Source organism: Phascolarctos cinereus, unplaced genomic scaffold, assembly GCF_003287225.1.
Source record: "Phascolarctos cinereus isolate Bilbo 61053 unplaced genomic scaffold, phaCin_HiC Scaffold_4;HRSCAF=312, whole genome shotgun sequence".
Lineage (NCBI taxonomy): Eukaryota > Metazoa > Chordata > Mammalia > Diprotodontia > Phascolarctidae > Phascolarctos > Phascolarctos cinereus.
Window position 1 is genome coordinate 634,305,754 of NW_027555847.1, and position 20,233 is coordinate 634,325,986.

General features: G+C 38.4%; 1 protein-coding gene across 1 annotated transcript in view; it reads right to left on the minus strand.

The window, feature by feature from the left end:
* Positions 1–6,094: 6,094 nt before the first annotated feature.
* Positions 6,095–20,233, minus strand: part of DNAAF11 (dynein axonemal assembly factor 11) — a 102,870-nt gene continuing 88,731 nt past the window's right edge. Inside the window, exons 11-12 of the mRNA XM_020997910.2 lie at positions 14,967–15,049; positions 6,095–7,766 (exon numbers count right to left, since the gene is read on the minus strand). Of these exons, the coding sequence (XP_020853569.1) occupies positions 7,589–7,766; positions 14,967–15,049 (261 nt within the window). The 3' untranslated portion in view covers positions 6,095–7,588. The remainder of the gene's footprint in view (positions 7,767–14,966; positions 15,050–20,233) is intronic.

A 20,233-nucleotide genomic window follows, 5' to 3' on the forward strand; every position in this document is an offset into this window, starting at 1 on the left:
CCTGGGTCTGGTACTCCCCAATACTAGCATTTGATTCCTTAGTATTCCCATATTGTTTCAGTCAACTCCTTAACCTTTTCCCCTGATGAAATAAACCTTTAAGGCTAGAACATTAGCCACTATGATAAGTCAATGGGAGGCAGAAGGGAAAGAAAGGCTTTCCTGCTCAAACTGTGTCATCTAGTTGAAGTTAAGACTGGCTGTGTGTGTTGTTCACAAATTTCACATTATGTTTTTATTTAATATTCTCACTTCAAGGATCTGTTTTTATTCCACCAACTCCAGACCGTGGAACATCCTTTGCGTTTCATCCGGCTATCCATACTATCAATCACCTTGTCATCCAACCTGATACTGTCCCCCAGATGACCATACCTCCCCAGACAAAGCCCTGGGTAAAAATCCACTACACGGGGACTATCTCCTGATTAGTGTCAAGCAAGAAGAAAAAGGGCCCTCTAGACCGCATCATTCCCAGACACCAGTCCATGCCTTAAATATCCTATTTGAATGTCTTCCTTGGTCACCTCTTTGCCATCATCCCTGTGATTTCCCAATGGAAAAAAAAAAAGTTCCCTGACTGCCACTTCTTTATATATGCTATAGCCTTCTACTAGCTCCCTGAGGAAAGGAATTATTTTGCTTTTTCTATTTGTATCCCCAGAATTTAGCATGTAGTAAGCACCTATTTTTTTCTCTCCTCACTGCCCCTCCCGACCAATTTCCACATTCCTGGCAGCAGCAGGAGCATGCATTGTCTAGGTCAACCTGCAACTAGAAGTCGAGCTTTTTGCTACCTCTTGAGCTTTGTATTTCTTCCCCTGAGTATAGGTGACTGAGTAATAATGAGATAGATGTCTCTAACCTTGACACCAACCTTGTATCGAAAGTCCTTGGAACAGGATTCTGGTTGTCTAGCAGGAGGGAAGGTCTGAAACAATTTCTCAGAGAAATTGGTGACCACTGCCAGGAGGATGAGCCCAAGCCATGTCCTACCTTGCCAGAAGATATGGATTTTGAGTGAGTTGCTTAGATACTACAGATCTGAGGTGAAGATGGGATTCCCGTTTAGAAATTCCACAAAATGGGTTTTTTAATATCAATAATCTTCTAGGAAGGTGTTAGCTAAATGGGGGTCCCAGAGAGTCAGACACAACCAAAAACAACTCATCAGCAGCAAATGTCACACTTTCAGTATTTATTAATTCATGCTTAGAGTTTTCTGTGGTTTTAAATGTATTTTGTGGTGAAGAAAACTAATATCTTTCTGACACTTGATCTAATTTATATTTTGAGTATCTTTCTAGAAGAAAAAATTAGTTCTTTTCGGGTAAACACTAGACACAAGCTATTTCTAAGTTTTGTTTTACAGATATTTTGGGGTAGGGTTATAATGTGCCAGAGAAGGTGGCCTTGGAAAGCCTGATTAGTCTCCCTCAGAGAGTTACTTCATCCTTCTCAAGTTCTTCAGTGCTGAGAAGAACCCATCTCTTGGTGCAGCTAGGTGGTGCAGTGGATAGAGCAGTGGCCCTGGAGTCAGAAGGACCTGAGTTCAAACCCAGCCTCAGGTACTTGACACTAGCTGTGTGACTTCAGGCAAGTCACTGGACCCCAATTGCCTTAAAAAAAAAAAACATGTCTCTCCAAAAGTGGATTAAGATCCAACAGAGAAGGGAGGCTCCTCTTATTCCTCCCATTATGCCAGCTTGTGATCTATTGGTGAGATTTCAAAGGTCAACTCTACTCTCTGATAAGGTGTCAAGATAGGACTTTAGCAGTTTGCAAAAAAAACAAAACTTCATGTGATTTAAAAAAAAAACAACCATCCAGTTATTTCCCCCTCCTCTGCCTTCCTCATTCACACAAAACACAAAGTGGAAGGGGTAGAATAGATGAATAGTAAGTTAGGAGAATGTCTGAGATGATCTTATGAGGCAAAAGCAAGGTAAGAATGCAATGCCCATGGATATTTCTGATGAAAGCTTGAGCAATTATGGCAATACTTAGGAAAGGACTCATTTTACAAAAGAATTTCTAGGGAAGACAAGATCAGAAAAGGCATGATTGCTATCTTCAAGTCCTTAAAATGTTGTCAAGTAGGAGAGGGATTAGATTTGTTCTGCGTCATATAAAAAAGCCAGGAAGTAGAAGCAGTAAGTGGAAGTTGCCAAAAAGTTGCCTAAAGGAGCTATCCAAGAGTGGAACTGCTCACCTTGGAAGTCGTCAATAGAAGGCTAGACAGCCTCTTGATGGATGTGTTATGACAGAAATTCTATCAGGCACAGATTGGACTAGATGACCCTGAGGTTTTTTTAACTTTAAAATTATTCTGTGATTCACAAAAGTATTTAGTGAGATCCTTTATTCAAACAGATTGGTGACCTAATCAAGTCTAAATTCCTTCCAGGCATACAGATCACAACTCAACCATACCTCCCCAGCCTGTGTGATTCTTGACCATGTACACTGGAAAGTTCACTAAAGGGGTCAGCCCAACGTATTAGAAGCCTTTCTCTATCCTGACATGAGTATATCAGTAGAGTACTCTGGCTGGTCACCTGTCATCCTTCACTCTCCTATGTGACCACTCTATCTTCTCTTCCTATCATACATTTCATTGATAACATCTTTTACTACTGTTCTTAGGAGTTCCTCATTGGTTATGTTTTAATAGGTAAAACTTATGCAACCAACTTCTACCTACCATGTGCCTTTCAGTTGTCCCTTGTGATATTCCTTTTTAATCTTAGGAAATAATGAGCTTAAAATATGACTTGGTACTTAAAATTTGATGTATAGGCAACTTTTCAAGAATGTATCTATTTCATATTATATGACAATCAACTGTGAATGACAGCTACTCTAAGCAATACAATGATCCAAGATAATTCGAAAGGACTCATGAGGAAAAATGTTCTGTGCCTCCAGAGAGAGAACTGATGGAGTATGAATGCAGACCGAAGCTGTTTTTCACTTTTTAAAAATTTTTTACTTTTCTTTTCATGTTTTTTTCCTTTCAGTCTCTTTTTCATGTTTTTTTTCCTTTCAGTCTCTCTCTTCTTTCACAACATGACTAATATGGAAATGTTTTACATAATTGCACATACATAACCTGTGTCAAATTTTTACTGTTTTAGGGAGGTGGAGGTAAGAGAGGGAGAGAGAAAATTTAGAAGTGAGAATTTTAAAAAATGAATGTCAAAAATTCTCTTTACATGTAATTGGGGGAAAAACCATTTTAAGAAAGAATATATCTATTGCAGATGTAACACCTGCTTGGGATACTTCCCTAATTAGCACTCATTCTTGCAGCCTAGAGGCTTCTAGGGGTAACCCTGTGAGTCTACTTCTAGGCACTATAACTTATGAGCCTCCACCTGTGTGCTTCCCAATAACTAGCAGTCAGTAGACCAAATTAGCTTTTTAATTTTTTTATTCTTAACTTAAACACCATAAAAAGAATGCTTCTATATAAAAGGCCAAATAAAAAAAGAGAATTATATATAAAACCTTGAGGCTCCATTTTACTCTATTCACTTTTTAAAAATTAATTAACACATATTACTTTCAATACTGCCGAGTGTCTGTTTTCTTCTGAATATCCTACTTTCACTACTGTATATTTAAAAATAAATTTTAATGGCCTTTGTGACATAATTTTTGCTAATTTTAGCAAGTTACCCTTCTCTCCCCATAATCTTTCCCCTCTCCCAATTAAAAATAAAGGAAATCTTTTGTATCAAATAAGCATAGTCAAGCAAAACACATATACAATGTGTCCAAGTCCAAAAATCTATGTTTCTGTGTGGCACCTTGAGTCCAACACTTCTCTGTCAGGAGATTCATCCCATGCCTTCAATAGACACTGCTGATCACTGCATTGATTTAAGTCCCTAAGTCTATTTGAACATTTTTATTGCATAATAATATTTCATCATATTAATACACCACAATGTTTCCAACCATTCCCAAGTTAACAGACACCACCACCTTCTAATTTCTGTATCAATTATTTTTCCTTTGTTTTTCTTTTAATTCCCCCTTCAAGATTAGGAAATTTATTTTGATTGCTTCTATTTCCTCTCCAATATTATCTTTATTCTTAACTCCCCCCACCCCCATTCCCACATTTCCCCGTTGAGTTCTTGCATATATGTAAACGTATGTGTGTTCAACTCCCATTTGTCTGGCTGGGATTAGAGTGAGATTCATCTGATGTCTGTCACCCTTCCTGCCACGGTTGTATACTCTTCTTATGTACCTCAATTATTTGAAATAGCTAGTTCCATTCCCTTTTTCCTCCTTTCTCCACTAATGCATTCCTGCCACCTTCCCTTTTCTTTATTCCCTTAAAAATCTTCAGAATCGAATCAATCAGTAGGGCTTCTGTTTTTTCTTATTTAACTCCCTTTGAAGACACTAAGTTTCTGAGGAGGCATTTGTTTCTTCTCCTCCATTAGAATGTTGGTACTACATCATCATTAGGTTACTTCTAATTACTCAAATAAATGTACCTTTCTAGAATTCTCTAAACTCTCGCATTTATATTTTCAAGTTCTTACTTAGTACCAATCTTTTCAGCAGAAATGCTTGAAAGTCTTCTGTTCCATTAACGATATGTTTCCCCCCCATGCCCTGCCTCAAACTCCCCCAGCACCAGGATGATACTCAACTCTGAAAGGTAAGTGATTAGTGGTTGTAAACCCTAAAAGCTCATCTCTGAATTATAGTAGAAGCTTTCAGGATGACCATGATCCTGATTGTGGTTTCTTGGTACTTTCCGGATGCCTACATTTTTTTTTTGAAATGAAACTCTAGATTTTGGCCATTAAGTTCCTGGGATTTTTCCTTCTGAGGTTCCTTTCTATAAGTAATCAGTGGATTCTTCTGGTCTTTATTTTACCCTCTAGTTCTAACAGATCTGTGCAGTTTTCATTTATGAAATGACATGGCCAAAGGAGAAGAGGAGAAAAAAAATCCCTTCCTCCATTATTGCTCTAGGTACATGGGTCTCCTACACAATCGCCTTTCACTCTATACAACTGCTGCACGGCTTCTTTTTCTTTCTTTTTTTAAATTGGACCAAGGGTCACAACTGATTCTTTCAGCCAATCATTGGAGTACCTTGTGTGGTATCAGTTGCCCAGCTGCCTTCACTGAGAGCCAGGTTCTATAATCTTCTCAAGTTAAGAAACTTCTCACTTTTTTGTGGGATTATATAAAAACTCCTCAGCACTTCGTGAGATATTCTGGGCTTTCTGTGACTACATCAACTGAGGGTAAGGGAGACACTCTCCCTCTTGCACAGCTATAGCTTTGTCATTTTTACCTTTTTTTTTTAAGGTAATTGGGGTTAAGTGACTTGCCCAGGGTCACACAGCTAGAAAGTATCAAGTGTTTGGTCTGAGGCCAGATTTGAACTCAGGTCTTCCTAACTTCAGGGCCGGTGCTCTATCCACTGCACTACCTAGCTGCCCCTTTGTCATTTTAACATGAGGCAATATGAGTAACAAAAATATAAACTTGGAGTAAAAGGAAACTGGGAATAATCTAGAAAGACTGATATGAGAAAATAGTCAATTTTAGCTGTGGCCTTCTGGGAAAATAAAAAGGATTGACATATCGGATTTGCATGCTGTCAATAAAAAGGAAGTAATTTTTTTTTTCTGTCAGATTTTCCAAGCATGTTATAATGAAAAAAGGAACTGCAGTCAGAAAGTGATCTTTTCCAAATAAGCAATGCAGAAAAGATTTCTTCTTGTATACTACTTGTATACCAGTCATACTCACATACAGATGTGACAAGCACTGATGATGTCATTATTTTGGCCATTTATATGATGCTTTCACACTACAAGTGATTTCATACACATTATCTCATTTCATATTCCTAAAATGCTTGGAGAACAATTATTAACTTCATTTCACATATGAGGAAATGGAGATATCAGAGATGTTTCTACCCAGCTTTTTAAATTCTGTTGCCAATCTTATTCCCACTATCATACATGCTTTTTGGATAAGAACAGAAATTCTATAGAGAAGAGTTTCCATATAATATTTCCATGGAAGAAAAGCAGAATAGCACAGAATATAAGCTTATTTTGTTATATCAAGCTTTTATTGTGTCACTGTATGCCATTGTTATGTTTAGGAAACACTTGATTTGACCTATGGTATGTCAGCACTTTGTTACTGCATGTGTTAACATGAACTGGGGATGGTTTTACTAAGACCTAGGAAAGTTTTTGGTATAGTTACCATAACAAATTTAAAAAAAACATTTACAAGATTTAACTAGTTCATTCTAGCTTTGCAGAAAAATGTATAAGAAAGTGGGCCTCTTCTTGTCCTTATTTCCCTCTTCTTTGCCTATCTGACTGCCTTCCAAGTATTCTACTGAGAATCTCCGGGGTTACTCCTGCATAGGCTTTGCTGCTATGTTAATCTCTAGATTTGAACTCACACAGATTTCACTGGCTAAGTCCGTTAAGGTTCTCAATCATTAGAGACATCACCTCAATAACCTCAGTTGTGGATTTCAGACCGCCAGCAGCAGCTTCAAGGCTTCAAGACTAAAAGGGTCTAATCTTGTCAATCACAGACCATTAGAAACACTGTTCTTGTTCCCAGTCTTCTCTAATCAAGAGGAACATGCCACTATTTGGCAGCTGGAGGTTAGCATGCCCACGCTGATTCAAGAAGTCACCTCCCAGAAAGACCAACGGCTCCAGCTTCAGAAGCTGTTTCACGCTGAATGAATTCTTTCTGTCTTGACTGGTTTATTGAAGCGACTTTTTTCCATGGATGCTTCTGACCTGTGCAGGGAGCTGCCTCCTTTACTCTAGTTTCCTAGCCAGGTACCTCAGTGCCCTTCCCTATGGAGGCCACAGAGCTTACAGACAGTGTTAAACAGCTGTGATTTCCTCTGGTGACAGCTGAACCTCAGTGTTACTTGTCAATGTGGGTTCCCCTCCATACTAGTTTCTCTTTTCCTGTTCTAGTCTCCAGCCTCTGGTTGATCTCTCCAGGATCTCAGGATACTGGTAGAGGCCACTGAAGAGCTCAAATCTTTTCCTGGCACAAAAAGCTACTCTACCTTGGGATCAAATTGTTATGTTCCCCACTCCTTACATTTCTAACCCTAGGAGACTAGAATCCAGGTTTACAATTAGAAAGATTTTAAACATACAGAAAAGTTACAGCCCTACCAATTAACTATAGAATAATGGCTTTACATAAATATAAATTAAAGACTACTTTCCCACTCTAATGACTAGTTTTTTAATCGACTGACCATTTGCTTTCATATGTTCTTAAAATATTTCTGTGATTTATATGAAAAACTTGGTAGAAAAATATTAATAAAATTTAAATAATGTCTGATGTGTTACAATAGAAGCAGTGGTACAGAGACAAAATATATGTTATTCTTAAGAGAATATTATTCAAAGTAGGTAGGAATATAATAGAAATAATTTTGCTATAAATTAAGCTACAATATAATTTTAACTTAATACGATGCATTCTCTGAACTGAAGGAAACAGATCATGCAGATCATAATCAATGAAAGCACTTTCTGAAGGTTTAAATCAAAGGTGGTACTTCAAGGTTATCTTCAAAGTCCGGGTCTTCAGCACAGGGTACAACCTGAGGTTTAGCTTGGATTCGTCCTGAAGTGGTTTTTTTCTCTTGGACTATATTAGTCACATCAGGGAATGAATACTTGCTGGGGTCTACTTCTAGTTTCTCAACTTCTTTGCTTCTATTATAACAACAACAAAAACAAAGAGAAAAATGATTATGGAATCAGAGATTTCCAAAATTATAAGTATATATAAGCTATACATGTTAAGATAACATAATTTAAATAAAAGTTTCAAATATACTCAATCCAATTTAATAATAATGTATTAAATACCCAATTTACAGAAAGCACTGTTCTAAGTTCTGGGGAAGATATCAATTTTAAATAAGAAAGACATAGTTTCTTGCTATCAAAATAATACATTTATATAGTGCTTTAAGATTTACATAGTATTGTTATCTAAGCAATCCCAGGAAATAAGTAGTGCAAATATTATAATTCCTATTTTACAGGTGAGCAAACTGAGGTGAAGTTGTTTGTCCAATATTGCAAAGCTAGAACCAAAATCTCAGAAACCAGTTTTTCAACTACAAGACCAGTAGAGCACATAACCTCATTAGCTTCCAGACTACTAGGGGGAGCCAGCTCAACGAACTCACTCATGAATCGCTTCAAGAGTATGAGCACAGACACCACAAACACATGTGTAGTCAATGAAAGGTGACAATGGGAAGAATATCAGCTCTGTCACTTACTAGCATATGAACCTGGGCAAGACATGGAATCTCCCCGAGCCCGTTTCCTCATCTGTGAAATGATAATGCCATCTCTATCACGTCTACCCTCAAGGGTTATGGTGCGGATTACTCTAAGTGCTATGATACATGTAAACGTGTTTTATAACTGAGTTTAATACAATGATGTACTTTCACTTGAGAATGAGTCTGTGATCTCACTGACGGGCCCTCCAGTGACACAGACCACAGCCCAACCAGACCCTCCCAATCTGTGAGTCTTATCTGTTGTCTGCCATGGATTCTCTAAAGAGAACGTACCCAAGATGCCAGAGATCTTCTAAGTCTTTTTTAAAGATACACTATTTTATTTGTTTAGTTTTCTTTAGATTTTTCCAATTACATGTAAAAACAATTTTTTGACATTTGTTGTTGAAAATATTGAATTTGAAATTTTCTCCATCTCTCCTTCCTCTTCCTCCTCCCTGTGAGGGCAAGCAATTTGATACAGATCATACCCATTCCATTGTTATTGTTGAGTCATTTCAGTCATGCCCAACTCTCCGTGACCCATTTGGGGTTTTCTTGGCAATGATACTGGAGTGGTTTGCCATTTCCTTCTTCAGCTCATTTTACAGGTGAGAACAATGAGGCAAACAGGGTTAAGTGACTTGCCCAGGGTCACAAAGCCCATAAGTGTCTGAGGCCAGATCTGAGCTCAGGTTCTCCTGACTCCAGGTAAAGCACTCTAACCACAGTGCCATCCAGCTGCCCCAAATTATACATGCATAGCCATGCAAAACATCTTTCCATATCAGTTATATTGTGGGGAAAAAAAAAACCACAGACAAAAATAGGCAAAAAAAAGGTAGAAAATAGTACACTTCAATCTACGTTCAGACTACATCAATTATTTCTCTGGAGGCGGACAGCTTTTTTCATCATGAGTTTTCAGAATTGTTTTGGATAATTGTATTGCTGAGAATAGCTAAGCCATTCACAGCTGATCATCTTATACTATTGCTGTTACTATGTACACTCTTCTGGTTCTACTCACTTCACTTTGCATCAGTTCATATAAGTTTCCAGGTTTTTCTAAAAGCATGCTGCTCATCATTTCTTATAGCATAATAGCATTCCAGAACAATCATGTAACACAACTTGTTCAGTCATCCCCCAACTGATGGGCATCTTCTCAAATTTCAATTCTTTGCCACCAAAAAAAGAGCTGCTATGGATATTTTTGTACATGTAGGTCTTTTTCCTTTTTTAATGTCTTTGGGATACAAGTCTAGTAATAGTTTTTGTCAAAGAGCATACACAGTTTTATAGCCCTTTGGAAATAATTCAAAATTGCCCTAGAGAGGGGTTGGATAAGTTCACAACTCCACAGTGCATCAGTGTCCCAATATTCCCACATCTCCTCCAATATTTGTCATTTTCCTTTTCTGTCATATTAGCCAGTCATATCCATGTGAGATGGTACTTCATAGTTGTTTTAATTCATATTTCTCAAATCAATAGTGATTAAGAGCATTTTTTTCATATGCTATAGATAAGCCTTGATTTCATCATCTGAAAACTGCCTATTTATATCCTTTGACCATTTATTAACTGGGGGATGACATGTATTCTTATAAATTTGATTCAGTTCTCTATATATTTGAAAAAAATGAGGTCTTTATCAGAGAAACTTGCTGTAATTTTTTTTCAGTTATGATTACTGTGTATTTTCTTCCATTCTGCACTTCCTCCATTTATTCTCCTCTCTCTCTCTCTCTCTCTCTCTCTCTCTCTCTCTCTCTCTCTCTCTCTCTCTCTCTCTCTCTCTCTCTCTCTCTCTCCTTTCACCCTGTATCTTCTCAAAATTGTTTTGCTTCTGACCATCACCTACCCCAATCCACCTTCCCCTTCCATCAGCACCCACCTCTTAAATCTTTCCCCTAGGGTAAGATAGATTTTTAAACTCCACTACATGTGTTTATTATTCCTGCTTTGAGCCATTTATGATGAGAGTAAGGTTCAAGCCTTGCCCACCCCCTTTCCATGTTCCCCTCCATTATAAAAGCTCGAGATTCTTTTATGTGAAGGATTACATTCAGTTTTTCTGGGTAGGTGATTCTTGATTGTAATCCTAATTCCTTTGCCCTCTGGAATATCATATCCCAAGCTCTCTAATCCTTTAATGTAGAAGCTGCTAAATCTTGTGTTATTCTGACTGTGGCTCCACAGTATTTGAATTGTTTCTTTCTGGCTAATTGCAATAGTTTCTCCTTGACCTGAGGGCTCCAGAATTTATCTATAAAATACCTGGGAGTTTTCATTTTGGGATCTCTTTCAGGAAGTGATTGGTAGATTCTTTCAACTTCATTTGTCCCCTCCTGGATCTAAGATATGAGGGCAGTTTTCTTTGATAATTTCCTGAAATATGATGTCTAGGCTCTTTTTTTGGATCATGGCTTTCAGCTAATTCAATTATCTTACATTATCTCTCCTCAATCCATTTTCTAGGACAGTTATTTTTATTTTGCATTTTCTCTATTTTTTTCATTTTTAAAAATTTTGTTTTATTGTTTCTCAATGTCTCATAGAGTCATTAGTTTCCACTTGCCAAATTCTAATTTTTAAGAAATTATTTAGTGAGCTTTTGTACTTCCTTTTCCATTTGGCAAATTCTACTTTTTAAGGTATTCTTTTCTTCAGTGAATTTTTGTGCCTCTTTTGCCATTTGCCTATTCTGTTTTTTAAGGTGTTATTTTTGTCAGGATTTTTTGTGCCTCCTTTACCAAGCTATTGATTTTTTTCATGGTTTTCTTACAGCACTCTTATTAATTTTCTTATTTTTTCCTCTACCTCTCTTATTTGATTTTTAAAATTCTTTTTTAGTTTTTCCAGGAATTCTTTTTGGGCATGAGATCAATTAATATTTTTCTTTGAGGCTTTTCTTTGTAGCTGTTTTGACTTTGTTGTCTTCTTCCGAGTTTGTGTTTTGACCTTCCCAGTCACCATAATAATTTTCTATAGTAATTTTGTTCTTTGTTCATTTACCTGGCCTATTTCTTGACTTTTAACTTTATGTTAAAGTTGGGCTTTGCTCCTTGGGTGGAGGGGGCACTGTTCCAAATTTCTTGCTGCTGCTTTCAGAGCTAGTTCTGGGGGTCTGCAAGTTTTCAGTCCTTTCAAGGTAGTATGGTCTAAGGAGAGGTGTGATCATTGCTCTCTTGGCCTCTGGTCTGGTCTATGAGCAACCATGAGCATTCTTTCATGCTTTGGAACTGTGATTAGGGTCCCTGTTCACCTGCTGTCATATAATGCAACACACTAGTGCTCCTTCTTGCCCTGGAACTGTGACTAGGAACCATGTATGGGTAACCATGTAACAGAGTCCTGCAACCAGTGCCAGTAAAAGGTCCCCTGTAATCTCCTGCTGACCAACTGTCTGACCCCCTTACCATTTGTAAGCTCAGAATTTCCGAAGCCGCTGCTGCCAATTCGGTCACCCACAAGGCCTACTGCTCCCCTTCTCATGTTTTCAACAGGGACATCTCATCTCCTTCCTTCTCCTTTGGCAGTTTGCCCTGGTAATCATCTTCCCCTCTAATTTTCAAACTCTCAATATCTTCTGTTTCTTTTCCCAAATGCTACAGTTATGCTCAGATATCTCCTTTAAAAAGTGTCAGTTATTGCCTCATACTTTAAAAAATGTTCAATTTGTCTTATTATCACTTCAAGCTATCATCCTCTATCTCTCATCCCTTTCACAATCAGACTCCTAAAAAACACTCCATTCCTCCCCTCCATTTCTTCTCTTCTCCCTCAGTTCTCAATTGTTTTGCAATCGACTTCCAACTTCATCCCTGCACAGAAATGTCTCTCTCCAAGGTCACCAGTAATCTCTGAACTGCCAAACGTAGTGGCCTCTTTTTAGCGTGAACCCTTATTGAACTCTCTGTAGAATCTGACACTTCTGGTCGCCCTCTTCTTCCTGGATACTTTTTCTTTTTTTTAGTTTTCATGATGCTTCTCTCCTGAGTCTTGCCCTATATGCCTCGTCATTGCTTTTCAGCCTCCTTTGGTGGATCATACTCCATGTTCCATCCCTTTTGTGTGCTGCCATCTCTAGGGCCCTGTGCCACGCCCCCTTTCTCTTTAAACTCCATGTTTCGGCGCAATAAAAAGTCACCGTGTATTCAACTATCATCACTAGGCAAATGACTCCCAAATCAATCTATATATCTATCTATACATCTACACATCTAGCCCTAGTCTGTCTCCTGAATGATCAATTTTGTTTTCAAACTATAGTCATCTTAAATTCAAAATGTCCAAAACAGAATTCATTTCTTATCTTCCTCCCACTTCCCCCATTCTCTTCCAAAATCCCCTCTTTTGTTTTGCTTTGTTTTTGGATTTTTGGTGAGGCAATCAGGGTTATAGCTCAGGGTCACACAGTTAGTAAGTGTCAAAGCGTCAAGTGTCTGAAGCCAGATTTGAATTCAGGTCCTCCTCCAAGGCCAGAGTTCTATGCACTGCACCACCTAGCTGCCCCTACAACTCTCATTTCTTTTCTTTTCTTTTCTTTTTTTTCCTTTTTTTGGCATGAGGCAATCAGGGTTAAGTGACTTGCCCAGGGTCACACAGCTAGTGAGTGTCAAGTGTCTGAGGCCAGATTTGAACTCAAGTCCTCCTGACTCCAGGCCCAGTGCTTTATCCACCATGTCACCTAGCTGCCCCCCCAATTCCTTATTTTGACTGACAGAACTACCATCCTTCTAGCAAACCACTTTCACAACTTCGGACTCATCTATGTATTTTTTCTCATCTTCTCCCCTGTCCCTAACTAATCAGTTACTAAGCCTTGCCAATACTTCTCCTTTCTTGGCATGGCATAGTGGAATGAATGTCAGTTTTAGAATCAGAGGACCTCAGTCTGAATCTTGGCTCTACTATTATACTACCATTTAGAAGATACAAGGACTGGACAGTGATTTCACTGTATAGGGAAGTTGTGGGTAAAGAATCTGCCTCTATCAATGTAGGCGAACATTTTCTCTGCAACTTAGAAAGTTAACTATAGCTCAGAGAGGTTAGAATTCTTGCCTAGGAAAACAGAGCAAGATATGAGGTACTCTTCACTTTGAGACAATAACTGACACTAAGCACTTTAAGATTTACAAAGTGTGGGCAGCTAGGTGGCACAGTGGATAGAGCACTGGCCCTGAACTCAGGAGAACCTGAGTTCAAATCCGGCCTCAGACCAAACACTTGACACTAGCTGTGTGACCCTAGGCAAGTCATTTAATCCCAATTGCCTAAAAATATAAAAAAAAAAAATTTAAAGATTTACAAAGTGTTTTATGTACATTATCTCATTTGATTCTCACAATAATCCTGAAAGGTAAACACTAAACTACTATTAGCTCCATGTTAAAGGTGTGGAAACTGAAGCCCAGAAAAGTAAGATGACTTGTCCGTGACAAGACATCAAATACATAGCAGGACCAGACCATCTGACTCAAAGGGCAGCATGGTTTCCAAGACACTGATATCTGAAGCATCCTTTTGGGTTAGGGGATCAGAGAGAACAGTTGTCACTTCTTAATTTAGTCCACAGACTTCATTTTCCACCACCTGTTTCTGGTTCCCTTTTCTCCCTTGGCCTGTCAATCCTTTAACCAGCCTAAATTTCTCACCGGCAGACATCCATGCCTACAGCGTGCATATCATGTTGTCCAGGAAGAGGCAATGATAATAACAATAAAATATCTCCTTCTAAATGATCAAGCACCATATATAGCCTAGACAAAGACACCTTGTACATGGTGAAAAGTGATTACCGCACTATCGAGTAATCAAGCTGACAGAGCACAAAAGGCAACAGTATGGTTAAGGAGGTCATGCATAGCTTCAACAATCTTACTGAGATTCTGTAAGCCATAAGTGTAATCACTGCAGTAAATGGAGGCCCTGTTATCAGCAAGCCAGGCTCCTAATGATTTTGATTACCTAAACTATTACTTTTAAGACTCAAAGTTGACACCCCTTCTGCATATTGCTACTTCTTCCTGTAGTTAATCCTTTGCAGTGGTATTCAGCTATGATGAACTGGATTTCTTGTAATTTACACATGTAGTTGGAATTTAAATTGCTGTGTTGAAAAAAAAGAAAAGAAAAACCCTGTTTAACTGATTGGGGGGGGTAGGGAGATTACATTTTGTCTAAGAACAAAGACCATAACTATAGTTTAAACAAACCTCCTCTTTGGAAGTCATTGCACAGACTCAGTTGCCTTTAATCAGAGATATGCCCAACTCCTTGAATGTGCTATATCAGAAACATAAATATAGCTTACTCTTTTCTGTGGCTACAATATTGGCATAGACATTTTAAAGGTATGCGCTGATGGTGGGAAATCTGAGGACTTTAAGCAGGTCTATGTACTCTTCTTCTGGGGCCACTGCAACCAGTACCTTTATGAACCAACACAACTGTCAAGTCTCAGGCTTATCAGACAAATTTTACTATTTATAGCAATATCATTTGTTATTTTTCTTTCATAATTACAGAATGGTTAAACAGTAACATCCTCACTTCAAATTGAAATGGAAAGAAGTAAACTAAGGTTTCAAATAAGAAATGTTACCCTTTCTTTTCTTGCAATTTGTTTCCTTCTGGATTTTTCACAGGCTTACATGCTTTTCTCTTAGCCACAATTACTTCTCCTACCTGAAACAAGGAAAAATAACAGTAAGTGCCATGTTATTTCCTGATCTATCTTCCAAAACTGCACATGATGTGTTTGTGTGTGTGTGCGTGTGCACATTTAAAGATTATTAAACATTAATACATTTTTAGCTAATAGGACACAAAAGAATCCCATTTTAAACTTTGCTATGTTTAAACAAAACAAGTAAAACAAGCTTTTTTTTTCAACAAAGTAAGGCAAAACTGAATAGCTTCTGTGAGACTTGAGCTCAAGACCCTTAATTATGAGATAGATGACCTGTCTCTGTACAGAAAAATGGCATAAAACATCATCCTGACAATGAATGATAGAAAAAAGACTGGTTTGTCATATAGAAAGAACAGTAAATAACAGCAGTGGTCTGACCAGGACAGAGCACGTACAGTAGGACTACTACCTCTGGACCATCAATTATCACCTTCCTGGAGATAAATTCAAAATCTACATATCCAACCCAAATGTCTTCCCCTAGCATCATCCTCACATTTGCAGCTACCTGTTTGTCATTTCCACTTGGATGTTTAAATGGAAACTCAAACCTAACATGTTCCAATTCATCGGTTTCCCCCCCAAAACCTACTTCTTCTAATTTACCTATTTTTATTGATGCCATCAAAATCTTTCTAACCAAAAAGGCTGAATTCCAAGGAATCTCTGTTTCATCCAATCACCTGCTAAATTGTGCCTACTCTATTTTCAGAATCTCTCAAGTCCATACGTTCTTCTCCACCCATAATGCTAAAACTCTAGCTCAAGTCATCTTCTTTTCCTGTTTGGACTACAGTTTGGACCAGTAGCAGACTAACTGGTCTCTCTGACTTCCACCACTTACCACATTAATCCTTCGCAAAGATGTCAAGATAATCTTCCTAAAGCATAGTACTCACTGGGATACCGCCATGCTCAAAAAACATTAATATCCATAGGATGAAACAGAAACTTCTTAGCCTGGCACTGAAGACTTTTCACCATCCTGCTCCAACCTACTTTTCTGGCCTTATTCACAGTAATCTCTTTTTATTCACTCTATATTTTATATTCACTCTATATTGTAGCCACACTGGACTATCAGTTCTTTGATTTCATCCCACACTCTCTTACTTCTATATATCTAGGCAGATTTTCTTAGCCCTCACATCTGGAATTTACAATTGCCTCATCTCTTCCTGCTTAAATCCTTCTCCTTCCAATGCCCAAATGAAGTACCATCTATTGTTTACTGAAAACTAAGATAGTTAAGTAGATAAGAAGAAATTGAAGATGAGAAGGAAAGGAATATTGAGATTGCCCTTGGAGAAAGCGGGAGGGGATAAGATCAAAGACTCACCTAAAGGGGTTGGCTTTGGCAAGGAGAGGGCACTCTATTGTCAGAAGTAGAAGGACAAGAGGAAAGATTGGAAGACGATGTTTAGAGGTTTTGAGATGAAAATGAGGGTAGAAGAGAGAGCTTACATCAAATATCCTCAATTTTTTTCACTAAAGTAAAAGGCAATGGCATTGGCTTGCAGAGGGGAAAGTACAAGAGATTTAGAATAGTTTTTGAAGGCAGTGAGGCAGGGAATACATTAAGCAGAAATGTCAGGGAATATCTGAGTGGGAAGTTGAGAGTGTTTCCCTACAGAGGAAGTCCAAATCACAAGGTAAAACCATATATCTGGATATTTGTGCAGTCTCCAGGGTAAGTGGAACTTAACAAAATTTCTGGAGAATTGCTCTGGTAGCAACTCCAAGTCAGTTTCAATTACTAAGAGGAGTCCAAACCATAGTATTATACTATGGACATAGAGGATTTTATGACTCTGAAAGGTGGAACTTATTGGGAAAAGAGAATGTTACCAGTTACTATCATGCCATTTTTAGTTACTGAAGTATTTTTGTACATCATGTGAGACAGAATAAAGGCTGTTCTGTGCCCAATATATGCATCATTACTTTGAGTGCTTGCATGGGATCTAGATATCCCAGAATCTTTCCACATGGAGAGGCTAGGGAGCTTACTTCTAAGAGAATCCAAAATCTTGGTGACACCAAGGTGCCTTGGAGAGACTGTAGAGCATGCACAGATATTGTTCATGCCAGCTAACTTTGTTTTGAAGAAGAGGCTCTTAGATGGGCTGCAGAGGCATCTGTCATAAGCATACCTGTCAGTATCAGCCAGATCCATATTTGCTTCAGTCACTCTTTCACTAAAAAAGTCAGGAAAGAATTCATGTGGTAAGAGACCTTCAGGATTCCTCCCTTCTGAGGCCACATGGCCCCCCAAAACAGGTCTTGATTTTTGGCTTTTTCATTTGTTCTTTTCCATTCCAGGTGAGACTGACGCATATGGAAGGTGCTTCAGCACCCCAGCATTCCAGGCTGGGTTCTACAGCCAGCCCCAAACTGATGTCTCAAGTAGCAACGAGTGACCTTCTGGACCTATGCCAGTGGAGGTTGAAATGACCTATCTGACAGAGATATCATCTTTGGATATGAACTTGATGGGACCAGTATTAGGTATGAACTTAGTGCATACCTAATAGGAACTCAACTTAGTTGAGCCTACTGTGCCCCCAGCCAGATTGAGATGGCATAAGGGACAGTTGCTCCCAAGATATTGGGGGAAATGCTTCTAACTTTATTCTTGTTATATCTTTGAAATAAATATAGTTTTGTAAAAACTTATTAATGCTAAGTGCTTAAATGGAACTGGAGTAAGAATCACTGGCCTCTAATAATTGGTGGAACACAATCAGTGGGTCTCAAGGTAATTGCAATAGAGGGGAGAAATAGATAAATATCAAAGGGTTATCCCTTGGAATTTTGAGGGGAGATATACCCTGGCTGGCTCTGAAAGAGGGCCAGAACATACACAGTACACATATATTTAGAGGCCTACACACAAGTCATACTTAGGCTAAAGTCTAATATTTTCTAGATCAAAGTAGGAATGCAGGCAAAAGGAGCCAAAAGGAGAGTGATGACAGGCAGGGGGGGAGGTAAGCAATCCCAAAACTTGACCTAGTCCACGTGAGCCCAGCTCTTAGGTTGCTAGACGATGGTTTACATTCATATTATCACAAAATCACAGAATCACATAACTTAAGAGAAGAAAAGGACCTCTGTAGCCATCTCCCCAATCCATGTACAAAAAAAATCCCTGCTAGAAATACCTGACAAATAGTCATCTAGACTCTCTTCTTGAAGCCCTCCAAAGAGGTAGCCCATTTCAGTTCGGCCAGCTCTAACTGTTAGGAAGGGTTGTTCTGTTTTGTTATGATTTTTCCTGACAGCAAGTCCAAATGTGCCTCTTTGCAAGCCTAAGTTTGCCTCTTTGCACTACGTTACAGGCAACTGACTCACATCATTTTTCTCTCCATTGACCTTAAAGCAACCTTCAATATTGATTCTTTAGGGATTAGGGGCTTATACGATTTGCAGCCACATAACATGCAGAATATTGATGATATAAAGATTTTGCATGTGTTTCTTTCAGGGAAGACCTTTGAATTGTTGAGATTTACAAAAGAATGCCAGAGGGAGGAGATTCAGAAGTCTTATAGTCCAATCCCTACATGAAGCATAAATCCTACCAACTACATAGCTGAAAAAAAGCCAACCAACCCTTCTTGAAGACCTTCACTGACAGACAGTGACCACCTTTTGAGATAACCCATTCCACTTTCGTAAAGCTCTCATTTTAGGATGTTTTCCTTAAATCAAGACCGTATCTGCTTCACTAAAACTTCCACCCCTTGCTGGTAGTTCTGTCCTAAAGGGTCGATCATAAGAGGTCTAATCACTCTTCCTGATTATGACCTTTAACAAATTGAAAGACAGTTAAATACTCTCAAGCCATTCGTTTTAACAATATATTTTAAAATTTGCTAGGAATTTAATTGAATTTGTTCATTCATCTGTATTTTAAAGACTACATTTTTTAAGAATAGTCTTTTTGAAAATCTTTTTTTAGGGAGGGAGGAACCAAGATGGCATAGAAAAAGCCAAGAAGTTGCCTGAGCTCTTCCCAGTTTCCTTTGGGAAAAAAAAAAAAATTAAATCACGCCTCTAAATTCATTTGGAGCAACAGAAACTATAAAAAAATGAAGCAAAATAATTTTCCAGCTTAAGATAACTTAGAAAGACTTCAGGAAGTGTCTGTCTCACTTGGGTAAATGGGGAGTGCAGCCCAGTGCAGTGGTGTTAGGGCAAGCCAGAGGGAAGCTCTTAGCCACAGCACAAATCAACAACTGGTGCCCCTCAGTCTTGGCTCATCAGACCAGTGGCATAGCAGGTGAGCCACAAGGCCTCTAGCTCCAGTATAGAAGGCAAATTGCCAGGCCCAGAACCCAAATGACAACAGGCATGACTAGGCCAGGCCACCTCAGCATAGTGAGCAAGCCACGAGCACCTGAAGAATCATCGGACTGCCTGAAAGTCATGATCAAAAAAAGAGGCTGGCCAGCATCTTCCAAGAAATCATCAAAGAAAATTGCTGTGATATCCTAGAACCAGAGGAAAAAACAGTAACTGAAAGAATCCACCAATCACCTGCTGAAAGAGATACCAAAGTGAAAAATTCCAAGGAATATTGTAGCCAAATTCCAGACCTATCAAATCAAAGAGAAAACACTACAAGCAGCCAGAAAGAAAAAAAAATTCAAATATCAAGGAACCACAGTCAGTATTATATAGGACTTAGGAGCTTCTACATTAAAAGATCAGAGGGCTTGGAATATGATACTCCAGAAGGCAAAGGAGCTTGGATTACAATCCAGAATCAAATACCCCGCAAAACTGAGCATAATCTTTCAGGGGAAAAGCTGGATATTCAATGAAATAGGGGACCTTCAAACTTTCCTAATGAAAAAAAAAAACAGAGCTGAACAGAAAATCTAATCATCAAATACAAGACTCAAGAGAAGCATAAAAAGGTAAAGAAGAAAAAATTAAATAAGGTTAAATTGTACAAGGGGTGAAAAAAAGGATTATACTGGGAGAAGAGGAAAGGAGGAGGCAGAATAAGGTAAATTACATCACATGAAGAGACACAAAAGACCTATTACAGTAGAGGGAAAGAAGGAAGGGAGGTGAACATTGTTTGAACCTTACTCTCATTAGATTTGGCTAAAAGATGGAATACCATACACACTCAATTGGGTATAAAAATTCATCTTACCCTATAG